The sequence below is a fragment of the Capsicum annuum genome, chromosome 1, assembly GCF_002878395.1.
Source record: "Capsicum annuum cultivar UCD-10X-F1 chromosome 1, UCD10Xv1.1, whole genome shotgun sequence".
Taxonomy (NCBI): domain Eukaryota; kingdom Viridiplantae; phylum Streptophyta; class Magnoliopsida; order Solanales; family Solanaceae; genus Capsicum; species Capsicum annuum.
Window position 1 is genome coordinate 6455612 of NC_061111.1, and position 19651 is coordinate 6475262.

General features: G+C 35.3%; 1 protein-coding gene across 1 annotated transcript; it reads right to left on the reverse strand.

Moving 5' to 3' along the window:
• Positions 1 to 1730: 1730 nt before the first annotated feature.
• On the reverse strand, positions 1731 to 16431 carry LOC107866295 (ubiquitin carboxyl-terminal hydrolase MINDY-2). Its single transcript, XM_016712415.2, has 12 exons — positions 16034 to 16431; positions 10617 to 10735; positions 10366 to 10472; positions 10148 to 10235; positions 4017 to 5037; positions 3754 to 3808; positions 3571 to 3652; positions 3341 to 3421; positions 2917 to 3021; positions 2784 to 2833; positions 2166 to 2295; positions 1731 to 2002 (listed from the first exon to the last, which is right to left on the reverse strand). The coding sequence occupies exons 1-12, from the start codon at positions 16182 to 16184 to the stop codon at positions 1919 to 1921; spliced, it is 2073 nt and encodes a 690-aa protein (XP_016567901.1). The 5' UTR covers positions 16185 to 16431; the 3' UTR covers positions 1731 to 1918.
• Between the last annotated feature and the right edge of the window lie 3220 nt (positions 16432 to 19651).

Below are 19651 nucleotides of genomic sequence, written 5' to 3' on the forward strand. Positions count from 1 at the left end.
TTTTCCTTTCAATAGCAGCTTTTATATGCTAGTCTTTTCCTTTAATGATTTGTGCAAAAAGCAATAGTGCCATAATGTGTCTGTTTCATAATTTCCAAAAGTATACAAACACTAAAATTCCGTATTTGAATAATAATCGACTCAAAAAGATCCTGATCATTAAGTAATGTTTGCAACTAAGTAGACACATATGTCCTATGTGGTATCCTTCATGGTCAATTCTTGTCCTACGTGGCATCCTAGGTGTATAGGACGTACGTCCCGCCTACTTGTGCACACCCAAAGTTGAAGGCCATAGATGTAATTTGAGATCAAGTTAAAGGATATGTTTATGTATTATGCCTATGATAAAGCGTTCTTAGTAGACATTCTTAGCTCTAATATATTACAGTCCTTAACTATATAGAAATTACTTTCAATAAACCTTAACATTATATACATATTTCAATTGAATATGATGGATGTGTATAACTAAGATGAGTTTCTAACAAAATTTGCAAGAAAAAAAAGAAAGAATGAAAAAGGTAGATACAGGGCAACAGTGAACAGTAATTGTTAGTTGAAGGAGAAGAGAGGGGGGGGGGGGGGGGGGGGGGGTGGGGTGGGGTAGGGGGTGTTGTCCTTTTCAAAATCCCCACATATCCTGACTTTTATCTGCCATAAGAAAATTTTAATATCATCTCTTTTGCTTTTTTCTGTCTCCTTCAATTTAATGATAACCATCCAAAGTCAATAATCCTTGTAATCATGTTTAACCAAAATCAAATAGCTCCTTTATTTTTGTGTTTCAATTCAAATCCCAAACTTTGACTTATATAAGATTGTATAGAAAGTCCTAAAGTTGCTCTGCAGTAATAATTATGTGACTACAAGTGGTAAACGATGTCAAGAGTTCTACTAAAGGTTTGATATTAAGTAGTACTACTACTTTCCTATACAGTAAATTCGTATTCGTGTCGGGAAGTCCACCATTGCGAGTAAAACACTCCCTAACAAAGACGGCAACTTTGTACCTAAGGATATTCGTGTCGGGAAGTCCACCATTGAGTAAAACACTCCCTAACAAAGGCGGCGACTTTGTACCTAAGAAAACTCAAACCCGAAACCTCTGATTTAAGTACGAAATACTTACCACCACCACACCCTTACCCTTGTTGGTAGGATCCATCAATTCACACTCCGCTGGGCCCTAACTGATCAAACATTGCTATGAAGCCTCTTATATTGCCACATCACAAGCATGTACAACCACAATGTATACGAGTATAATCCTATCAATGAGGTCTGGTGAGAGTAGAGAGATTGTTTCTTGACGTATATACAACCTCATCATCCCTACCGTGTGAAGTAGAGAGATTGTCTCTTGATCAGCCCTCGACCCAAATAAAGCATAACAAAAACAAATCGTGTCTACCTCCACCAGTAGGTGGGCATGAAGACACAAAAGCGACAATCTTTTAAGCAACCATGCTGACATAAGGATCAGCAAGATGCCCCCAAGCTTCTTTTATGCATGGGGTCCGGAGGACCAGACCAGAATAATCTATCTATAGTATGCAGTCTTACCTTGCAATTTCTTCAAGAGGACAACAACTTTACCAAAAACGTCAAGGCTCCCCTTCTCCATCTTTGAAAATACAAGAGAGAAAATATGTGGGCAGCGAGTCTACGCATACTGCTTTCTCTAAATGTCACTAATAGTTTAGTTCAACAGAAAATGCAACACGGTGTAACAGTGTAAGAAAGAAAGTTATTGACTTTGCCTTATCCAGAATTTCCTTGCTATATACGTTCTGTACAGAAGAAGTTGAAAACTGCAACTCGAATCAATACGTTTTGTTACACTTCAGTTAACATGAGAGCGATTAGGAAGACCAAAGACAGCTATTTCACAAACACACCGAATGATGCAGTCTTGTCACATCACAATACACTTGTCTTTTGGTGCCTTTGAATCCGGCTTGGGGGTCGAAGACACAGGTCTCGCGCTGGTCCTTGGTACCTGTAAGAAAGTAATTTACTCTCTTAGATTACTAAAACACTGGTTGTGATGTGATTTACAAGTTTCGGCCACTTCATTTCGTGACATAATCCACTAGTCGGAAGTACTTCAGGTCGGGAGTTAACAAATGTGCAAACTCAAATGTAAGAAATTTCGAGCCTACCTGAGGACCAGTAATCAACCTTGACCCACCATTTACAGCTGGTTGCTGGGGGTTCTGATTCCTCTGCGTTGCCTGTTGTTGTTGCTCGAATTCCTGTTGCTGAAGAGCTATTGCCAATTGTAAATCAGAACTGCCAGCCAACAATCAGCAAAAAATATACATCTTAGCGCGATCACCAAGTAGATAAATTCATGCTATCAAATTAAGGTTGCAAATACAAGTGTATCAACTTTGAAGTATCCAAAGAGTAAGCTTCAAAAGAGTCAGCAGACTACAGCTAAAACAAAATTAATGCTTCACGCCATTTTGAAACTGAAATGCGTCAGCAACTTCTACGGATGCAAACATTTTTATCGACACAGAATTGGACGACTTTTATGCTAGAACATGAAGACAAAACAACATTACCCAAAAATCTTCATCTAACCACAACTACCAATCAAGGCAAAGGTTAAATATCAACAGACAAACTGGTCGAAACCCCTATTTGTCAATTAAAAGACGGCGGGAGAGCAAATGAAAGAGAATAGTAACTGATGCAGTTTATATGTTCTGCATGCAGTGTCCCATTCTAATTTAATATATGCAAAAGAAGACGCGTAAATATTAGATAATTACTTGAAAGTTGGATGTCCTCCTTCTGGGCTTTCGACGCTTGATATAAAGTCCTGAGAGTAACAGCTGGAGTTAGTTTCAAAAACGTCATTGGTACAAATCCTTAACATTCTATTACAGGCAAAGAACTACATACTGCAGTTCTGGCCACAGCACTCTGTTGATCCCAAGTGATGTTGGCATTATCTTCGACCTTGAACTCCTTGAAGTTGCCAGTCACATATATCGTGTCTCCATTCACCTAGCATTGAGAAATCTGAATTAATAGGCAATGCAAGCAAGTAATAACATAATAACTTCTGGAAACAAGACAAACAGATTTTTAATAGAGCTGCATTATACTATTTGTCGTTATAAGAGGCAGCAAGACATGCAAAAATCACGGATAGCAACGAGATGACAACAGTACAGGCATAGGATGCAAATTTAATGCTATTTGACAGTATCAAACATATTAGCAAACAGCATGTGCTTAGGAAAAAGGGAAAAGATTATAATTTGCAGATTATCCCCTATTGGACAAATCCAAGTGTAAATATATGAAAAGACAGGCTTCTTACCTCGTTGAATTTCTCCCATACCAAATCATGCTGATTTATAAATCCTTGGTCAGTGGCCAAAATATACAATTCGCCTTCAAACTGCACATTAGCTGACATCAGTTTTCTATTCCCAGAAAGTTAACAAGTGGAGATGTGAATATCTTCACATGAAATTATTACCACAGTATAAATCACATAAATAATGATAACAGTATCCTCTAGAGTAGAATAACAGAGAAGGCAAATACCTTAAACATAGTGTTGAAATGATTATTCCTGAAGAAAACACAAAGTTCCCTCTCTTTCAAACCCTCTTGCAAGGAAAACAATCTGTGGAAAGGAGGAAGAAAGAGAATTCTGTTACTACTAGTAAAACATAGTATTACAGTTATGAATGGGAGAATGAACTTATAACAGGGAAAAGAGCATACCCAAAGATTGTTAACTGACTTGCAGTGTTCTTCAGAAAGCTCCTCACCAGTTCCCCTAATGAGAATTAAGAAGGGCAAACATAGTGTTCTACTTAAACTGACAAGGTAGTAAAAGATGCTGAAATACATGAAAGAAATGGAATACAATTAGATCAAGGAGACATTCTTTTTTAACTTTTTCTTTGAAAAGTGTCGAGGAAGACATTCACCCTACACAAGAGCATCTGAATTGACTGATACATTCATACAAAAGAATTTCTCACCTTCTTTCTGTGTGATCTCATCCTTCACAATTGTCTCAGACACATCTCTACTGCCTCCATTCACTTGTTCAGCAAGAACCACCTCGCCTTCATACATAGGCTCTCGACTTTGGTAACTTGTGGTTGCTGACTCCAATATGCAATCCTCTCCTTCATAAATGGGTTCGTCACCATCTATGGAAGAATTAAAGGTTTCAGGTACATCTGTGTCATGTCGTCTGCCATCCGATGAAACTGGGGCTGCAGATGGTATCGAGGAACTAGATGAATCAAACGCATCACAACCAACTTGATTGGGTTCAGCTGCATTCCCATCTCCAACAATAACGTCTGTTCCCTGCTTGTTATTCATACCTCCAGATAGATGCTCATGATTTTCACAGGCTAATGAAGAAACTTGCCCCGACTCAAGAGGCAGACTCTCATTTTCAGCCAACAGTTTTGCATTTCCAAGATCTAGGGTAGGGGTTTCCTGATCAATTTTTAGGGAGGAACTAACAGCTACTTTGGAGGCCAACTGGGAACTGTTTGATTTGCCATCATCAGATATTTCATTATCATTAGATACTAATTCTTCTGTGGATATCAATGCTTCATGCTGCAAAACAGGTTGTGTCTCAATAGCATTTACTTCTGTCGTCTTGGTAAGCACCACTGGCTCTGGACACTTTAGATTTGCTATCTCACCTAAAGATTTCAGTCCATCGGTTTCTACTGATGAAGTTGCTTTTTCAGCTTCAGATAATTGAAGGGCTTTCAACAGCTCTGCTTCTTCTTCAAGATCACCTTTTCTGGCTGTATGGTGATCTGTGATAGAAACAGGAGCATCATCAAATGATCTTCCTCTCGAGAGGCATGGAGAAGGTACCCCAAGTGCTGCAGTTGTAGCAGCAACAAAATCAACATCGTCTTCTTCAGAACTTTTATGCTCAGTATCCATATTTTGGGTATCAAGGGAAACAAGCTCCCCCATCAAAGTATTGTACGACTTTGATCCAATTGCATTTACTGTATCATGGTCCTGGAACAAATTCATAACTCAGAAAAATAATTCACAAATAAACAATGGGTGCAACTGGTCTTTTAACTTGCAACTACCAAACTACTTCCAGAGCAAAATGGACAAAATACTGCAGCCCATAATAAAAACGTCTAAAGAAAAACTATTTATCCTTGATGCAAGCTTTTCTTCTCATTTGCATAATGAAATTGGCCATTGTTAAAATTCTTGCAAACATAAAGACCATTATATAGAAAAGCACACGACATGAGAGATATACAAGTTGCTAAAAATAAAAGATCATACATTTAAGAACCAACATAACCATATAGACGAGTTATAAGACTTCCAATTTGAAAAGTCTACTTAACAATCCTTTTCTCAAAGATAAATTTGTTCAACTCTCTAAAGAAAAGTTGAATCTAATTTTTATACATCATACATATTCATACTGTACAAAATTTAAGTAATATGAAGAATCTCATTTTAATCTACTATTTGGCAAATTACATGTTTTAATCTGCAAAGCTCTTAAAATACTTTACATAGCATAGTTCTTGATTAAAAAAATATATATACTCAACATAGATAGTTCTATTATCCCATACATCAAGCACCTCTCCCTTTTCTCAGCCTATTAGTAAGATTAACCTGTTGTTGCATATGCACACTGCACACAATATTGACTATATTGTGGGCGTTATTTCTCATATACTCCCTTCGTCCCATTTTATGTGACACTGTTCGACTTGGCGCGATTAGGGTTATTCATGGTTCGGTTTTTGATTAAAACCATAACCAAACAAATTAAGTCAGTTGTTAAAATTCTAAATCCAAACCAAATAAAATTAAAAAATCATCTGTTTGGTTCGATTTATAATTAGCTAATGATAAATCGATAATAGTAAAACTACGGGACATGAGACAACTATTTCAAATGAACGTGAGGAACCAATAAATTTCTCTCTACTATCACAAGATGAATGTATATAAATCTTCTATTATTTTTCAACACTAATCCCAAGTTATCGCATGTTTACGTTGCATAATTGTAGAGGTTCTTTCACTTCACGTGTCTAGTATCCATAGAAAAAATATACATCTTTAAATAGAAAAGTCAACCTTTAAATAATCAAAGAGGCAAGCTGCTAATGAATAGATGGATGTCTTAGTAAAGAAAATTAAAAATTGGCAATACACCACACCACATATATATAATTAGATAATTGGACTTAAAGTGTTGAGCTTGGACATACCTTTTAAGAAATGAGATTTAAAAATATTGCAGAGCATGTAAAATAAGTATATTAAAACCAAATTAATGATAAAAAGATATAGAATATTTAGAATTATTTATGAAAAACTAATATTACATATTCAAATATTTATAAAATTTATGTATATATTTATCGATTCGGTTAGGCATGACATGGGGCGGTTACAACTTACGGAGGACGTGACTCTTGGTAGGAAGGTGTGGAGGATGCGAATTAGGGTAGAGAGTTAGTGGGTAGGAATACGTCCGTGATAGTAGGGAGGAGTGCTTTGTTTGTATCTGTGCCTATAGTTTCTTGTCCGTAGTGATATGATGATGTTTGTGATCTCAAATAGGTTGTTTAGTATTACTTTGACGTTTCTTTTATTATCTAGCGGTGTGTTATCCCATTTTGTCGTTTATTTTTATGTTTTTTGTTTGTCATATTGTGATCTGTCCTGAGCCGAGGATCTATCGATAACAGCCTCTCTACTTTATCTGAGGTAGTGGTATGGACTGCGTACACTTTACCCTTCCCAGACCCCACTATGTGGGATTATACTGGGTATGTTGTTGTAATTTATCTGTTCGATGTGGTTGTTTTTTCAATTGTTTTTAGTAGAACCATAACCAAACCAAACCGACAATATTTGATTTAGTTATGGTTCTACTAAAAAAAACGAAAAACCAAACGGAACAGATACATAAATTTTATAATTATTTAAAAATGTAGTATTAGTTTTTCATAAATACAACAACAACAACAACAACAAAAAACCCAGTGTATTCCCACCTAGTTTTTCATAAATAATTTTTAATATTTTATATCTTTCAATCATTAATTTGGTTTTGTTCTACTTATATCACATGCACTACAATATTTTTAAATCCCATTTTTTAAAAAGTACGTCCAACCCCAACACTAATTATATGTGGTGTGGTGTATTGTCAGATTTTAATTTTCTTTACTAAGACATCGATCTACTCTTCAACGACTTGCCCCTTTGATTATTTAAAGGTTGACCTTTCTATTTAAAGATTGATATTTCTTCTATGTGTATTAGACACGAGACGTGAAAGAACCTCTACAATTATGCAACATAAACATGCTAAAACTAGGAAATAGTATTGAAAAATAATAGAAGACTCATATACATTCATCTTGTGATAGTAGGGAAAAATTTATGAATTCCTAGCATTCATTTGAAATAGTTATCTCATGTCCCGTTATTTTACTATTATCGATTTATCATTAGCTAATCATAAACCGAACCAAACCGATGGTTTTTAATTTTATTTGGTTTCATTTAGCTTTAGAATTTTAAAAACCGACTTAATTGGTTTGGTTAAGGTTTTAATCAAAACCGACCCAAACCAAACCATGAACACCCCTAAATTCATACTGTAAAAAATTTTAGTATGAAGAATCTCATTTTACTCGACCATTTGGCAAATTACATGTTGACAATCTGCAAAGCTCTTAAAATACTTTACATAGCTAGTTCTACATTAAAATATATAGATACTTGACTTAGATAATTCTATTATCCCCCCACATCAAGCATCTCCCCCTTTTCTCAGCCTATTAGTAATATTAGCCTATTGTAGCATATGCACACCGCACACAATATTGACAATATTGTGGGCATTATATCTCATACACTCCCTCCATCACATTTTATGGTGCACCGTTTGACATGGCACGATATTTAAGAAAAAAAAAAAGAAAACTCTTTCAAAACTTGTGATCTAAAACAATCCTTAGATAATTTTTTTTTTTGGTTTCCCATCCGGTGTTCGGTACCCGCATTGGAGCCCGACTAATCCGGATTCGCGCCGGGTAGGGCCCCATTCGGGGGTAGCGCTCCCACCAGAGTTTTCTCCATGCCCAGGATCGAACCCTCGACCTCTGGTTAAGGGTGAAGCAGCCTCATCCGCTGCACCACAACCTATGTTGGTAATCCTTAGATATTTGTATGGCTATAAATTATTTCATTAAAGGTAAAGGGGAATTTTTAAGTTAAATTGCTTCTAAGTATAGTACAGTAGAAGGAAAGAATAAAAAGGAAAGGGTGCCACATAAAATGGGACTGAGGGGGTACTACATATCAGCAATGTGGAGAGAGCGAACACATTAACTTCGAATTAGTTAACCAAATAGACCCTACAGAATTATCAGGATTGAATAAGGTTTTGGAGTAAGCATTTTTTATGGCATTGGTTGGTTGGGGTTTGTTGCTTAACACCCTGTTTCCCAATATGCTGTGAATCCTCCGCCTGCTCAAGCTAATGATACCCAAAATTTGGAGTTCGTTAAGTGGAAAAGTTAGATATTGATGCCGATTCTCTTGGACCATATTCAATCCAAATATCGAGGATGGACCGACTTGTCAGCACACAAGTAGGGCAAATACAAATGAGTATGGCATATATTGTATTTCCAACCTCTAGTAAAATGTGAATTTCTAGTAGTTTCCATACTACTGGTTTACTTATTTCTCTAGTTCAAGAGGCCTTTTCAGAAACTAGTCTTCCTAGATGGATGCTTTACGAGACCTATGACTTGTATGACAGTTCACTGGTTAATCTGAGTAATAATATTATTGTTAAATGCAAAAATCCTTTTCTTCCTTTTGGACAAAAAAATAAACAAGTGTTATAAACTTAAAATGAACAAAGATAGCCTTGCTTATCATATTACACGTTCACCTGGGGTTTTACATAGGATAACGGTAAATGCTCCATATACTAAGAAAGTTCTTCCTCAGACTTAAGTGATGATCTGTCGGGCTCTGCCTTTTACAGTTTCACGGGTTGATTTGGGTTATTGACTCAGCCTGAGTTGACCCTTTTACTACACAGGTTGGTTTGGTCTATGCTCAAAATGACCCATCACCAAACATACCATTTGCCCCACTTGTTCAAATTTGGCGGGCTACAGTTTTCGGGTCACATACTAAACCCAATAAAAAAATTAAGGTGGAAGACGAGCATATAAGTGAGGAGTGTATAGAAAAAGAGAAGACAAATGCATGATATAAATCCTAATAAGAGCAATGGAGGAGTAACCTATGGCAAGAAGTGTATAACACTGATTTTCCTATTCCAAATACTCTTTCCCTAGGTTCCCTTAGTCCCGAATCAGTTACAGAATGGTTGCACCAAACTGGCAGATGTACAGTATTCAGTATACACTACCTATCACACTCTTATTGTCGTAGATTCTCGATTATCTATGATATTTTTGCTAATATATTCGCTTTAATTCTGTTTCGTGTTTGCACTAATATGCCTCATAGTTCCACCTCTTGGCCTTGGAAATTAATTTAGTGGTTTTCATCAATAACTACAAAACTACACCATGTCTAGCAAGTCCAAAATAAGCATTGAAAAATCACCAAGTAAATAACGAGGCATAAATTCAAAACTGAAACAGATGTTGGATATTGCTTCAAACGAATTGAGAAGTCATGTGAAATACAGGTGCAAGATACAGCAGCTTCTGGGAACAAGAATGATAAAGCAAGCTGCTGTCAAAACTTGAAATATGTATGCTCGAGGTTTTTTCATTTAAGCTGAACCTTCACATATATATTGAACACCACGAAATAGAACAGTAACACCTAGTGCTAACTCAAAACAAAATCTTCATATACTAATAGGTGTATCAGGCATATCTTTCAGCTTTAACAATGTATTGCTATGCTTGTGAGGTTAAGCACTAGCAGCAAAGCCTAAGGCCCAAAACAGAGGTCCTAGATTCGACATTCTCTAGCATATTTTTAAGGGAACCAAAACAACTGTCAACTATTAAGTGTAAATAAACAAAAGGAACTGGCCTAATAAGCAACTAAAAGATGTAGCCAAAACTCATACCTGTGGATCAACAATCCAACCATGATAAAGTGGTATATCCAAAAGATCAAAAATCGCACATTCACGAGTGAACTCAAAGTCATCAATTCTGCCAAATAAGACATGTATCACGTCAGAACCACAAACTGGAAACATGCATGTTATTGCATCCTAAAGATATAGTGACCCGTGTGTTAATAAGGTGAACAAAAGCAATCAGAAAAGGAAAGATTGTCGACCTCCTGAATTTTATATTTACATCAATTCCAGTAGCAAGTCTTGGAAGCAAATCAATTGCATCAGCAATATTCTGTTGCTGATTTTCAACATATCCTGCATCTTTGTCCTGGATAGAAAATAAAAATGCTCAAAATTACCTCAAACGCAGTAAAGAGAGACCACATTTGACTGTATATATTGTACAACACAAGACTACCCGAAATAGTACAAATAAAAGGAAAAAGCATATTCATAAAGGCGATCTAATTACATTGATATTACTGTTTGAATCTATCAGTCGCTCAGCAACGAGAGAAAGCAATTTTTCCTGTGAAACCTCAGGAATATCAGGACTCAAGCTCAAGTTGTTCTTCAACAACAGTACATTACCTGTCAAACATATAACAAAGATTCATATTTACATACCAACCATTAATTATAAGTCAAAACATTAACAGAGATTTTCACGCGAACTGGGTAATGACATCTAACCTTCTTCATGAGCAAGAAATGACTATATATACAAATGCATCCCATTGATCATGCGAAAATGAACCCCTTTGCTTTATTTGTACCAACACATTGTTTGAGTTCCAACAGCTCCGAGTATAACCAAGAAGATAATTCCAGGTAGGGTGCTTATTATCATCCCTTTAATTTTAATCATGATTTTTCTTCAATTTCTTCTTACAGCAAGGAACAACTTTAACCCTCAGTTTAGTCAGCTGATATCCTTGTTTCAAAACAAGTGAACTCAAGTTTCTTTTATAACCTTGAGTTTGATGAGATGTATTGAGCATCAGGAAAATTACTACTGGTTATTTCACAATAATTAGGAATCCCAAAGTAGAACGCTTTCTTATTTTGTTTAGCTCAAAACTCCTATTTTTCTTAAAAAATAAAACTCCCAACTAAGCAGCTCTGCTAAATGTGCTAACTACCAATTCTGGTAAGTGTTTTTCCTCACCTCTGCATTCACTAAGTACCACAGACCTTGTGACAGCATCAAAGGTGTGTACCTCCATTAAAATTGACGGGTTAAAATCAAGAAGATTCTTATTGTGGAAGAAGAGGCCAAGAATTACAATGAGGGGTAGGCTAAGTGCTACACATATTTCATGGTCCAAGTCCAAAAGGAGAAAGATTAGACCCCATATGGAGCCCAAGAAGAGGGACCCACAATGAAGAGCTGAAATTTCAGCCCTGAGTGGTCTGAGAATCAAGCCCAAAAGGGCTGCAATTCGTGGCCAAAAAGAGGCTCAAATGGACGTGATTTCATGCCAATAATGGCTGCAATTGATGCCAAAAAGGGGATAATTAGGCATGGGTTTTCATTAGGAGATTTTGTGAAAAAGTGAGACATTAATTTTTACTTGCTTTCCTAGTTGAAAGTTTCCTAGTTTCATTTTAGTACTTATTATTTCCTAGCTATCTAGGATACGTTTCCCTTATATATAGAGGTGGATTTAGTTATTTTTTATTAGAAAATTGTTTGAGGTTTCTCTTCTTTAGACATTTGTGTGTGGTAACTATGAATTTATTTGTAACCTTATAAGAAACATTCTTTAGCAGTAAGATAATTCTTAACTTGATATCTTTGTTTTTATTAAAGTAAATTAAAGGTGATAATTAGTCTTAATACTGATTATTGTATCTAATTCTTCAAAATAGAGGTCTAGATCACTTTTCATCTAAGTTCTTATATTGATTTGATTAATAATATAGTATCATAATTAATTTTAATCCGCTAATTTTGAATACTAAGATCAATTAGAGTTCTTAGCACTTAATCTTGCTATTTGGAGATTTTATTCTCAAATTTAGGATGTCTTAAAATTCCATCTTTTATCTTCGAATTTTCGCTTCCACCTTATTTTCTAGTTTTTGTTCGAGCAACCCGATTCTTTATCACCTTGGATGAGATATAAGTAGCTTATGTGTACTTATGGTCATGAATGGTCTTTTCCAGCCAACGCTTTTACTTTCTTTTCCATAATTTCACTATCTTGCTCCTTTTGATGACCCATTCTGATATAGACTGACAACACCATTTTATGATGGATATTCCTCTTCCCATAACATCACACCACCTTTCAGTATCATTCCGGCAATTTTGGTACCAACCAACACCCAAGGGAACAACAGCAACAACAACAATAACAAACTCAGTATAATCCCACCGGTGGGATCTAGGAAGGGTAGTGTTCACACAGACTTTACCCCTACCTTCCAAGGGTAGGGAGGTTGTTTCCGATAGACCAACAACCTAGGGGATGAACAGATATTAGGAGACCTATCTGAGACGTACCACTAATCAGCAACCTCGGAGTGGAAGACTTGGTTGTCACTAGTTGGTAGCTATAGTTCTAATAGTTCTTTACAAACATCCTATTGAACTTATTGTGGATACCCTCCTCCCCAGTATTTAATACAGTAGCTCAAACAAACACAACAGATAGCTCAAAAGCAGTAGGAGCACTTGAACAAGGCTCATGGAAAGGGAATTTGTAGCTATAGATCAGGTAATGTGAAATAGCAGCCATAAAAGGTTTGCGTCTTTGCGACTTGCTGGCAAAGTTTGACTTTTTAATTTATATGGTAAATTCACGGTCAGATCTAGGGTTTCTAAAACATGGCCGGAAGTTTTGACTTTATATGGTAAATTCAAGGGCAAATCCAGAACTTCTAAAACTGTAGAACATTGATGGACCACTAAAAAAAGATGAAAGAATGTATCAAGTGGGAAACAATCGCTAGTCCTCTACATAAATAAGTCAGCATCCAACCAAGTGCACCATTTAGCCTTCTTGTACCACGAGTGCCATCAGATAATACTGTACCAATTTTTTATATATACACAGACACACACACACATACAATACCTAGTTTTACGGAGAGACCATGGGTTCACGTGCCCCATTTTTAATTTATAATTTCGCCCCCGTGGTAATAAATAATGTTGGATTTGTTGCCTATGCTTCAATTGCCTCTAACAGCTAAGATACATCATCTATTCCGTGCGCCGCAGTTAATGAAGGAGGTAGAAGCCCAAGCTACACCTACAATTGGGCCACCAACCATTTTTGAGGATGGACAATCATTGACTTGACCTGTGGCTCACTGTTATAAAGAATGACGAAGAGAAAAAAAGCTTTGTTTTTGCCAAAAACTCTGGCACAATAATCTCTTGTTAATTGCTATAAGAAGCTGATTGGGGAACTGTGTTTATAAGGTCACATTCCCCGAGCTTCAATTGTTTGATGTTTAGGTGAGGATTGCAACTGTTGGATCACTGAAGCCATTGCTAAATGTTTTCATATTTACAGTTATTTCCATTTATACTATTTACAGCTTAGTACCTCTGTCAGAAGTTGGTCGGTTAGAACGGATCACGTGCCAGCTGATTCCCTAATATTAAATTCTATAGATTGTTATAACCACGGATCAAGTAGGGTGACTGAGAAAAGTTTCTATTTTTTTCTACTTTATTTCCTTTTTTCCTGAATTCTCTTTATTTCCATCCATTTGCATCTTTTGATATCTCTTACAAACCAGAGCAGCACAAGCTACAACTCTGATCAGCCACCTTAAATAAATCCAAAGAACGATTCAGTAAGCAACACAATAACAAGATGAAGACTTCTACCTGAAAGGCCATATCCAGGTTTAGGCTAACGTATAGTCAACCCTCGTTCAGTGTTTTCAAAGGAGTGCTTAAAGCGCACTTAAGCCCTAAAGCGAGGCTCAACACGTGTTGACAGCATCACCTCACATAATGTGCACTTTATTGTAATCTGTTTTTTAATTTCCTTGTTCATATATTTGCCATTCATGTTTACAATTGTTAGTCTTAGACTACAAAACAACATATACCCATGTAATCCCATAATTACTAGTCTTAGACTGAACATATATATTTGTATGTTTTCTCCCTTTGCGCCTTTTATCATTAAAACCCATGTTTTATTTGCGCTTCATGCTTAAATTCCCAACGGACCTTGGACCTTTTTTCGACTTCTTGCTGTCAGTAACACTACCCTCAAAGTACATAATGATGATGAAAACTATACTGCCCTTTTTATTCCAAACTTTATTCTAAAGGGGGAAAAAAAAAAAAGAATCCTCCAAACCTTAATTCCAAACTAGTAGGGATCTTTTATATAACTCATCTACATCTATTTTCCCCTAACGGAGTTCTCGAAAACTAGATAATTTTTATCATAAAAATACTACTTGCAAAATTCCACCATAAAAAACTCAATTCACAACTCCATATATACATACAAATTCAAGTAAAATCTTTAGCAAAACAAGTAATGAAGACAATAGAACGAAGATTCTAATAAAACCCTAGAAATGAAAAGAGAAAAGGCGGATTTACAGATAGCTAAAAGTGGACCCCGCGCAGAGCGGAAGCTTTAGTACATCGGCTGCCCTATGCCTTAATTCCAAATTAGTAAGGATCATAAATAAAACTCAACTACATCCATTTCCCTCTTACGGGGTTCTCTAAAACTCAGTTTTAAAAATCTCTCAATAACGTAAAAAAATCTTCTTGCAAATTCCACCATAAAGAAACTCGATTTAAAACATGTTTTTCACAATTCCATATACAAATAAAACAAGATCAAATTAAACACTTATTAAAACCCTAGAAATGAAAAGAGTAAAGGTGGGTTTACAGAGCAAGAAGTGGACCCCGCACATAGCGGGAGCTTTACTATACTGGGCAATCCTTCCAAACTAGTAAGGATCATCTATATAACTCATCTACATCTATTTTCCTCTAACGGGGTCCTCTAAAACTAGAACAAAAATTCTCTAACCAACCTAAAAAGACTTCTTGCAAATTCCACCATAAAACACACACACAAAAAATTACATCTATATGTCTTTCACAATTCCACACATATAAATAAAATTTCAATAATCGATCTTTATCAAAACAAGAAATTCCAACGGAAGTAAGATTTAGTAAACCCTAGAAATGGAATTCAAAGGGGTTTACTTACAGATAGCAAGAAGTGGACCCCACACATAGCGGGAGCTTTAGTACACCGCACTACCCTACCAAACTAGTAAGGATCATCTATAATTCTATATAACTTGTCTATATCTATTTTCCTCTAATGGGGTTCTCTAAAACTAGAACAAAAATACTCTAACCAACCAAGAAAAGACTTCTTGCAAATTCACACCATAAAAAAAAAAAAACAATTTACATCTATACGTCTTACACAATTCCACACATATAAATAAAACTCCAATAATCGATCTTTATCAAAACAAGAAACTCCAACAGAAGTAAGATTCAATAACCCCTAGAAATGGAATTCAAAGGGGTTTATTACTTACAGATAGCTTGAAGTGGACCCTACACATAGCGGGAACTTTAGTATCCCGGCTACCCTTCCAAACTAGTAAGGATCATCTATATAACTCATCTACATCTATTTCCCTCTAATGGGGTTCTCTAAAACTAGAACAAAAGTTCTCTAACCAGCCTAAAAAAGACTTCTTGCAAATTCCACAATAAAAAAACACACAATTTACATCTATTTGTCTTTCAAAAATCCACACATATCAATAAAATTCCAATAATCGATCTTTATCAAAACGAGAAATTCAGAATACGGAACTGAAATTCAATAAACCCTAGAAATGGATTTCAAAGGGGAAGAGACTTACAGATAGCGAGAAGTGGACAAGGTCCATTATCATTCTGCAGAATAATGGGCATCGTTCTTCCCAAGAACTGAATAACCTTCGTCTTATACACCATTTCTTTCCTTTCTCCTTCCTCCCCCACCTTCCCTTCTTCCGATTTCAAACAATCCATCTTCAATTACCCAAGTTACACTAATTCTATCCAATTCTAACACTTTTCCTATGATTTTTCAGAGTAATAAAAGGAGATTCTGTGTGTGTATATGTATATATAATGAGGAAATGGAAATGGGAAATCGACGGAATCGAAGGGGGAAATGGGAATTGACGAGTAACGGAATAACAAAAAGTTTCTACTTTCTACTGCTACTATATTACGTTTTCCTTTTCTTCGTGGGTCGGTGAAGTTAATTAGTTAAAATGTAAGGGGGTTTTGATAATTATGGATTTTTACATAGGTATAAGTGGAGGAAATGGCAACTATGGCCCCTTAAGATTGAGATAGGTTCAAAATGGTTCACATAAATATATTTCTAAGCAATTTTAATTTTTTAAAAGTTTGTTAGAATGTGTCTTTTTTCTTTTGATAAATTTTCCATCAACTAACATGAAAAGGGTGTATATATAATCATAGTGATCGAAATGTTTTTGTTTTACATTTCTGAAAAAGTTGTTTATTTAATTTTTATCGAGTACAATACAAGTGAATACTTAATTATAACAATTTAACTAAATAAAATTAATTCACCCAAGTAAAAAATAAATAATCTCCTCGATAAACTTCATAGTAATAATTGTCAAGCAAAGAACTCTCGTGATTATAGAACTAAAGAAAATTTGAAATTACATTAATTATTTATCTATTTCAAGTTTAAATAATCAAATTGACAAGTGAAAATAAATTATGGGGATTTTTTCTAATTTGGATGAAAGTTGGGGGAGGAAATATAATACTTAATGCATAAGTTGGGGGAGGAAATATAATACTTAATGCATAAGTAAAAAATAGTCTTCTATAGCTTCAACAAATTTCAACCTTTTGAGATTTTTTGTGCAAAAAGACAAATGTGAAAGTGAGCAAATATCTATGCTATAAGAAGTTAATTAAAATTATTAACCCAATAAATTGCATAATCTTGAAGGCTAATTGTTGTCTATTGTCACTTGATAAAGGGTGTGTTTGGTGCGAAGGAAAATATTTTTCATGCAAAATATTTTCCTAAAAAATATTTTCTCAGAAAATAAGTTGATTTCTTACTTGTTTTTTTATGTTTGATTGGTGGAGGAAAAATATTGTTCAAAAAATATTTTCTAGTAATTGATTGGTGAATGAAAAATATTTTTCAAAAAATACATTTTAGTGTTTAGCTTTAGAATCCTTTTTAAAAATAAATTAAAAAAATTAATTTCTTTTTTGGGAAGAGTTGGTAGGCGGGTGGATGTGGATGTCAGAATAGGTAGTAGGGGTGGGGTAAGAAAGAGTTTTGAATTTTTTTTGTTAATTTTTTTTGTTTTAAATTGGTGCGGGGGGAGAGGGGGAAGGGGGTTAGTAGGAGTTGGGGGTCAGGGTAGGGGAGTGAGGAGAAAGAAAAAAATTGAAAATTTTTAAAAATAAATTTAAATATTTTTTTTTTAGGTTGGGGGTAGGGGGTAGAAGAAAAGTTTGAATTTTTTAATAAAATGTAGATATTGTTTTTGGAAGGGGGTTGGTAGGGGTAGTCTTTGTCTCAATTATAGTATAAATATCAAGTACATCACTTTTCAAGACAAAAATCTGTATGCAGCACTATGTTCAGCATATCCAATAAGCATGCAATTAACAATTTTAGAACCTATTTTCCTCTTTTTAGGTTCAGGAAGAAGAACTTTAGCAAGGCAATCTCGCACTTTTAAATATTTTAAATTAGGCTTATAGTCTTTCCACAATTCATAAGGAATTTTGCTAGTTCTTTTATGAGGAATTCTATTTTGTAAATGACATGCAGATAAAATAGCTTCACCCCACAAATTATCAGGTGCATTAGAGCTAATTAACATAGAATTCATCATTTCTTTTAATGTCCTGTTTTTTTTTTTCAGCTACACCATTAGACTTAGAAGAATAAGGCAGAGTTACTTCATGAATAATACCTTATTTTTCACAAAAAACATTTAAAGATACATATTCTCTCCCTCTATCGAATCTAATTCTCTTGATTTTTCTACTAAGTTGATTTTCAACTTCAGATTTATAAGACACAAAAGCATCAAATGCATCATCTTTATTTCTAAGAAAATACAGCTTAGTAAATCTAGAGAAATCATCAATAAAGGTCACATAATATCTTTTACCATCTCCAGTCATAGTTTGTTTTAAATCACCCAAATCAGTGTGAATTAGAGATAACAATTCAGTTTTTCTATTAACTGAAAAACATGACTTTTTAGTAACTTTAGTTTCAGCACATATGTAATACCCCAAAAGTTCAGACATTTTTAGGATCATGCTTCGAACTCATGAGTAATAAATTTTAGTGCTTTGGTAGTGCTATGATCAAGGTTGATACATATTAAGGCCTCAAAAGTGTCCTAGCTAATAGACGAATCAAAACGTTTCCTTACCGATTGAATTCTTGAGAAGGATATTGGTACAAGCAGCTTCAAATGAGCATATCTCTCGTTATGCTATGAATATTTGAGCTCATGACCCACCAACAGATAGATAATTGAATTATCTTTCCAACGATATCAATTTCGCCTAAATTTGATATCGGAGCAAGGTGTTATGCCCATTTTACTCTGGCATGTCAGGCTGGAAAACTGAGTGACGACATTCGCGACAAGCGGTTACGCCCGTGATGGCCTATCACCAATGTCATCAGCTCTGGGCATATTTTCACCCCCAGTGACGACATTTTGTGACAAGCCATCACGCCCGTGACGGCCTATCACCAATGTCTTCAACCTTAACCAGAAAACCAAGATTTTACCTTTTTGTGACGACAATTTGTGACGACCTATTACCAGTATGACGGCTTGTCATGGATGTCGTCAGCTATTTTTTCCAGCAATTGAGGGACGTTTTAGTAAGGGTATTTTGGTCTTTTCCCTTCACTTCCCACTACTTATAACCCTCAAGGAGCGTATTATCTTCCATTCTTGTTAGTTAAACATCTCAAAAAGCTCTCTCATACACTCTCAACCACAAGATTAGGGTTTTCTCTCAAGATCATCTCCTCAAGAGCAAGCCTAAGAAATTCTTCAAGAACCTTTAGAAACATTAGATCTCTTTCAAGATTCAATCACTAAGGTATGCGTAGTGTTCATCCATGGAGCTCAAGAATCATGTTTTAAATTATAAATTGTGATTTCCTTGTCGTATTATGACTATATTCATGTTGATGATTGTTGTTTGGATTCAAGGTTGTATCTTGATGTGTTTTCATGAAGCATATGAATAGGTTAGTTGAAACCCATAAATTTTGGATGGATTAAGATGGTCAAATTGATAAATATACCTATGCCTTAAAAGAGTGCTTGCAAGGTGTTTGATAAAATGCCTAAGGAACTAGAAATCATGCAATATAGCTAAATTGTGACTAAGTGAAGGATTCATGATATGTCCCTATGTTCCAATAATTTTCATGTTGATATTGTGTC

Excerpts from the sequence above, each read along its gene's own strand:
- LOC107866295 (XM_016712415.2), bottom strand. The coding sequence starts at position 16,184 with ATGGATTGTTTGAAATCGGAAGAAGGGAAGGTGGGGGAGGAAGGAGAA. Across the intron at positions 10,736-16,033 it reads TTGTCCACTTCTCGCTATCT|GTAATGTACTGTTGTTGAAG; the intron begins GTAAGTCTCTTC and ends TATGTTTGACAG. Across the intron at positions 2,003-2,165 it reads GGTTGATTACTGGTCCTCAG|GTACCAAGGACCAGCGCGAG; the intron begins GTAGGCTCGAAA and ends ACTTTCTTACAG.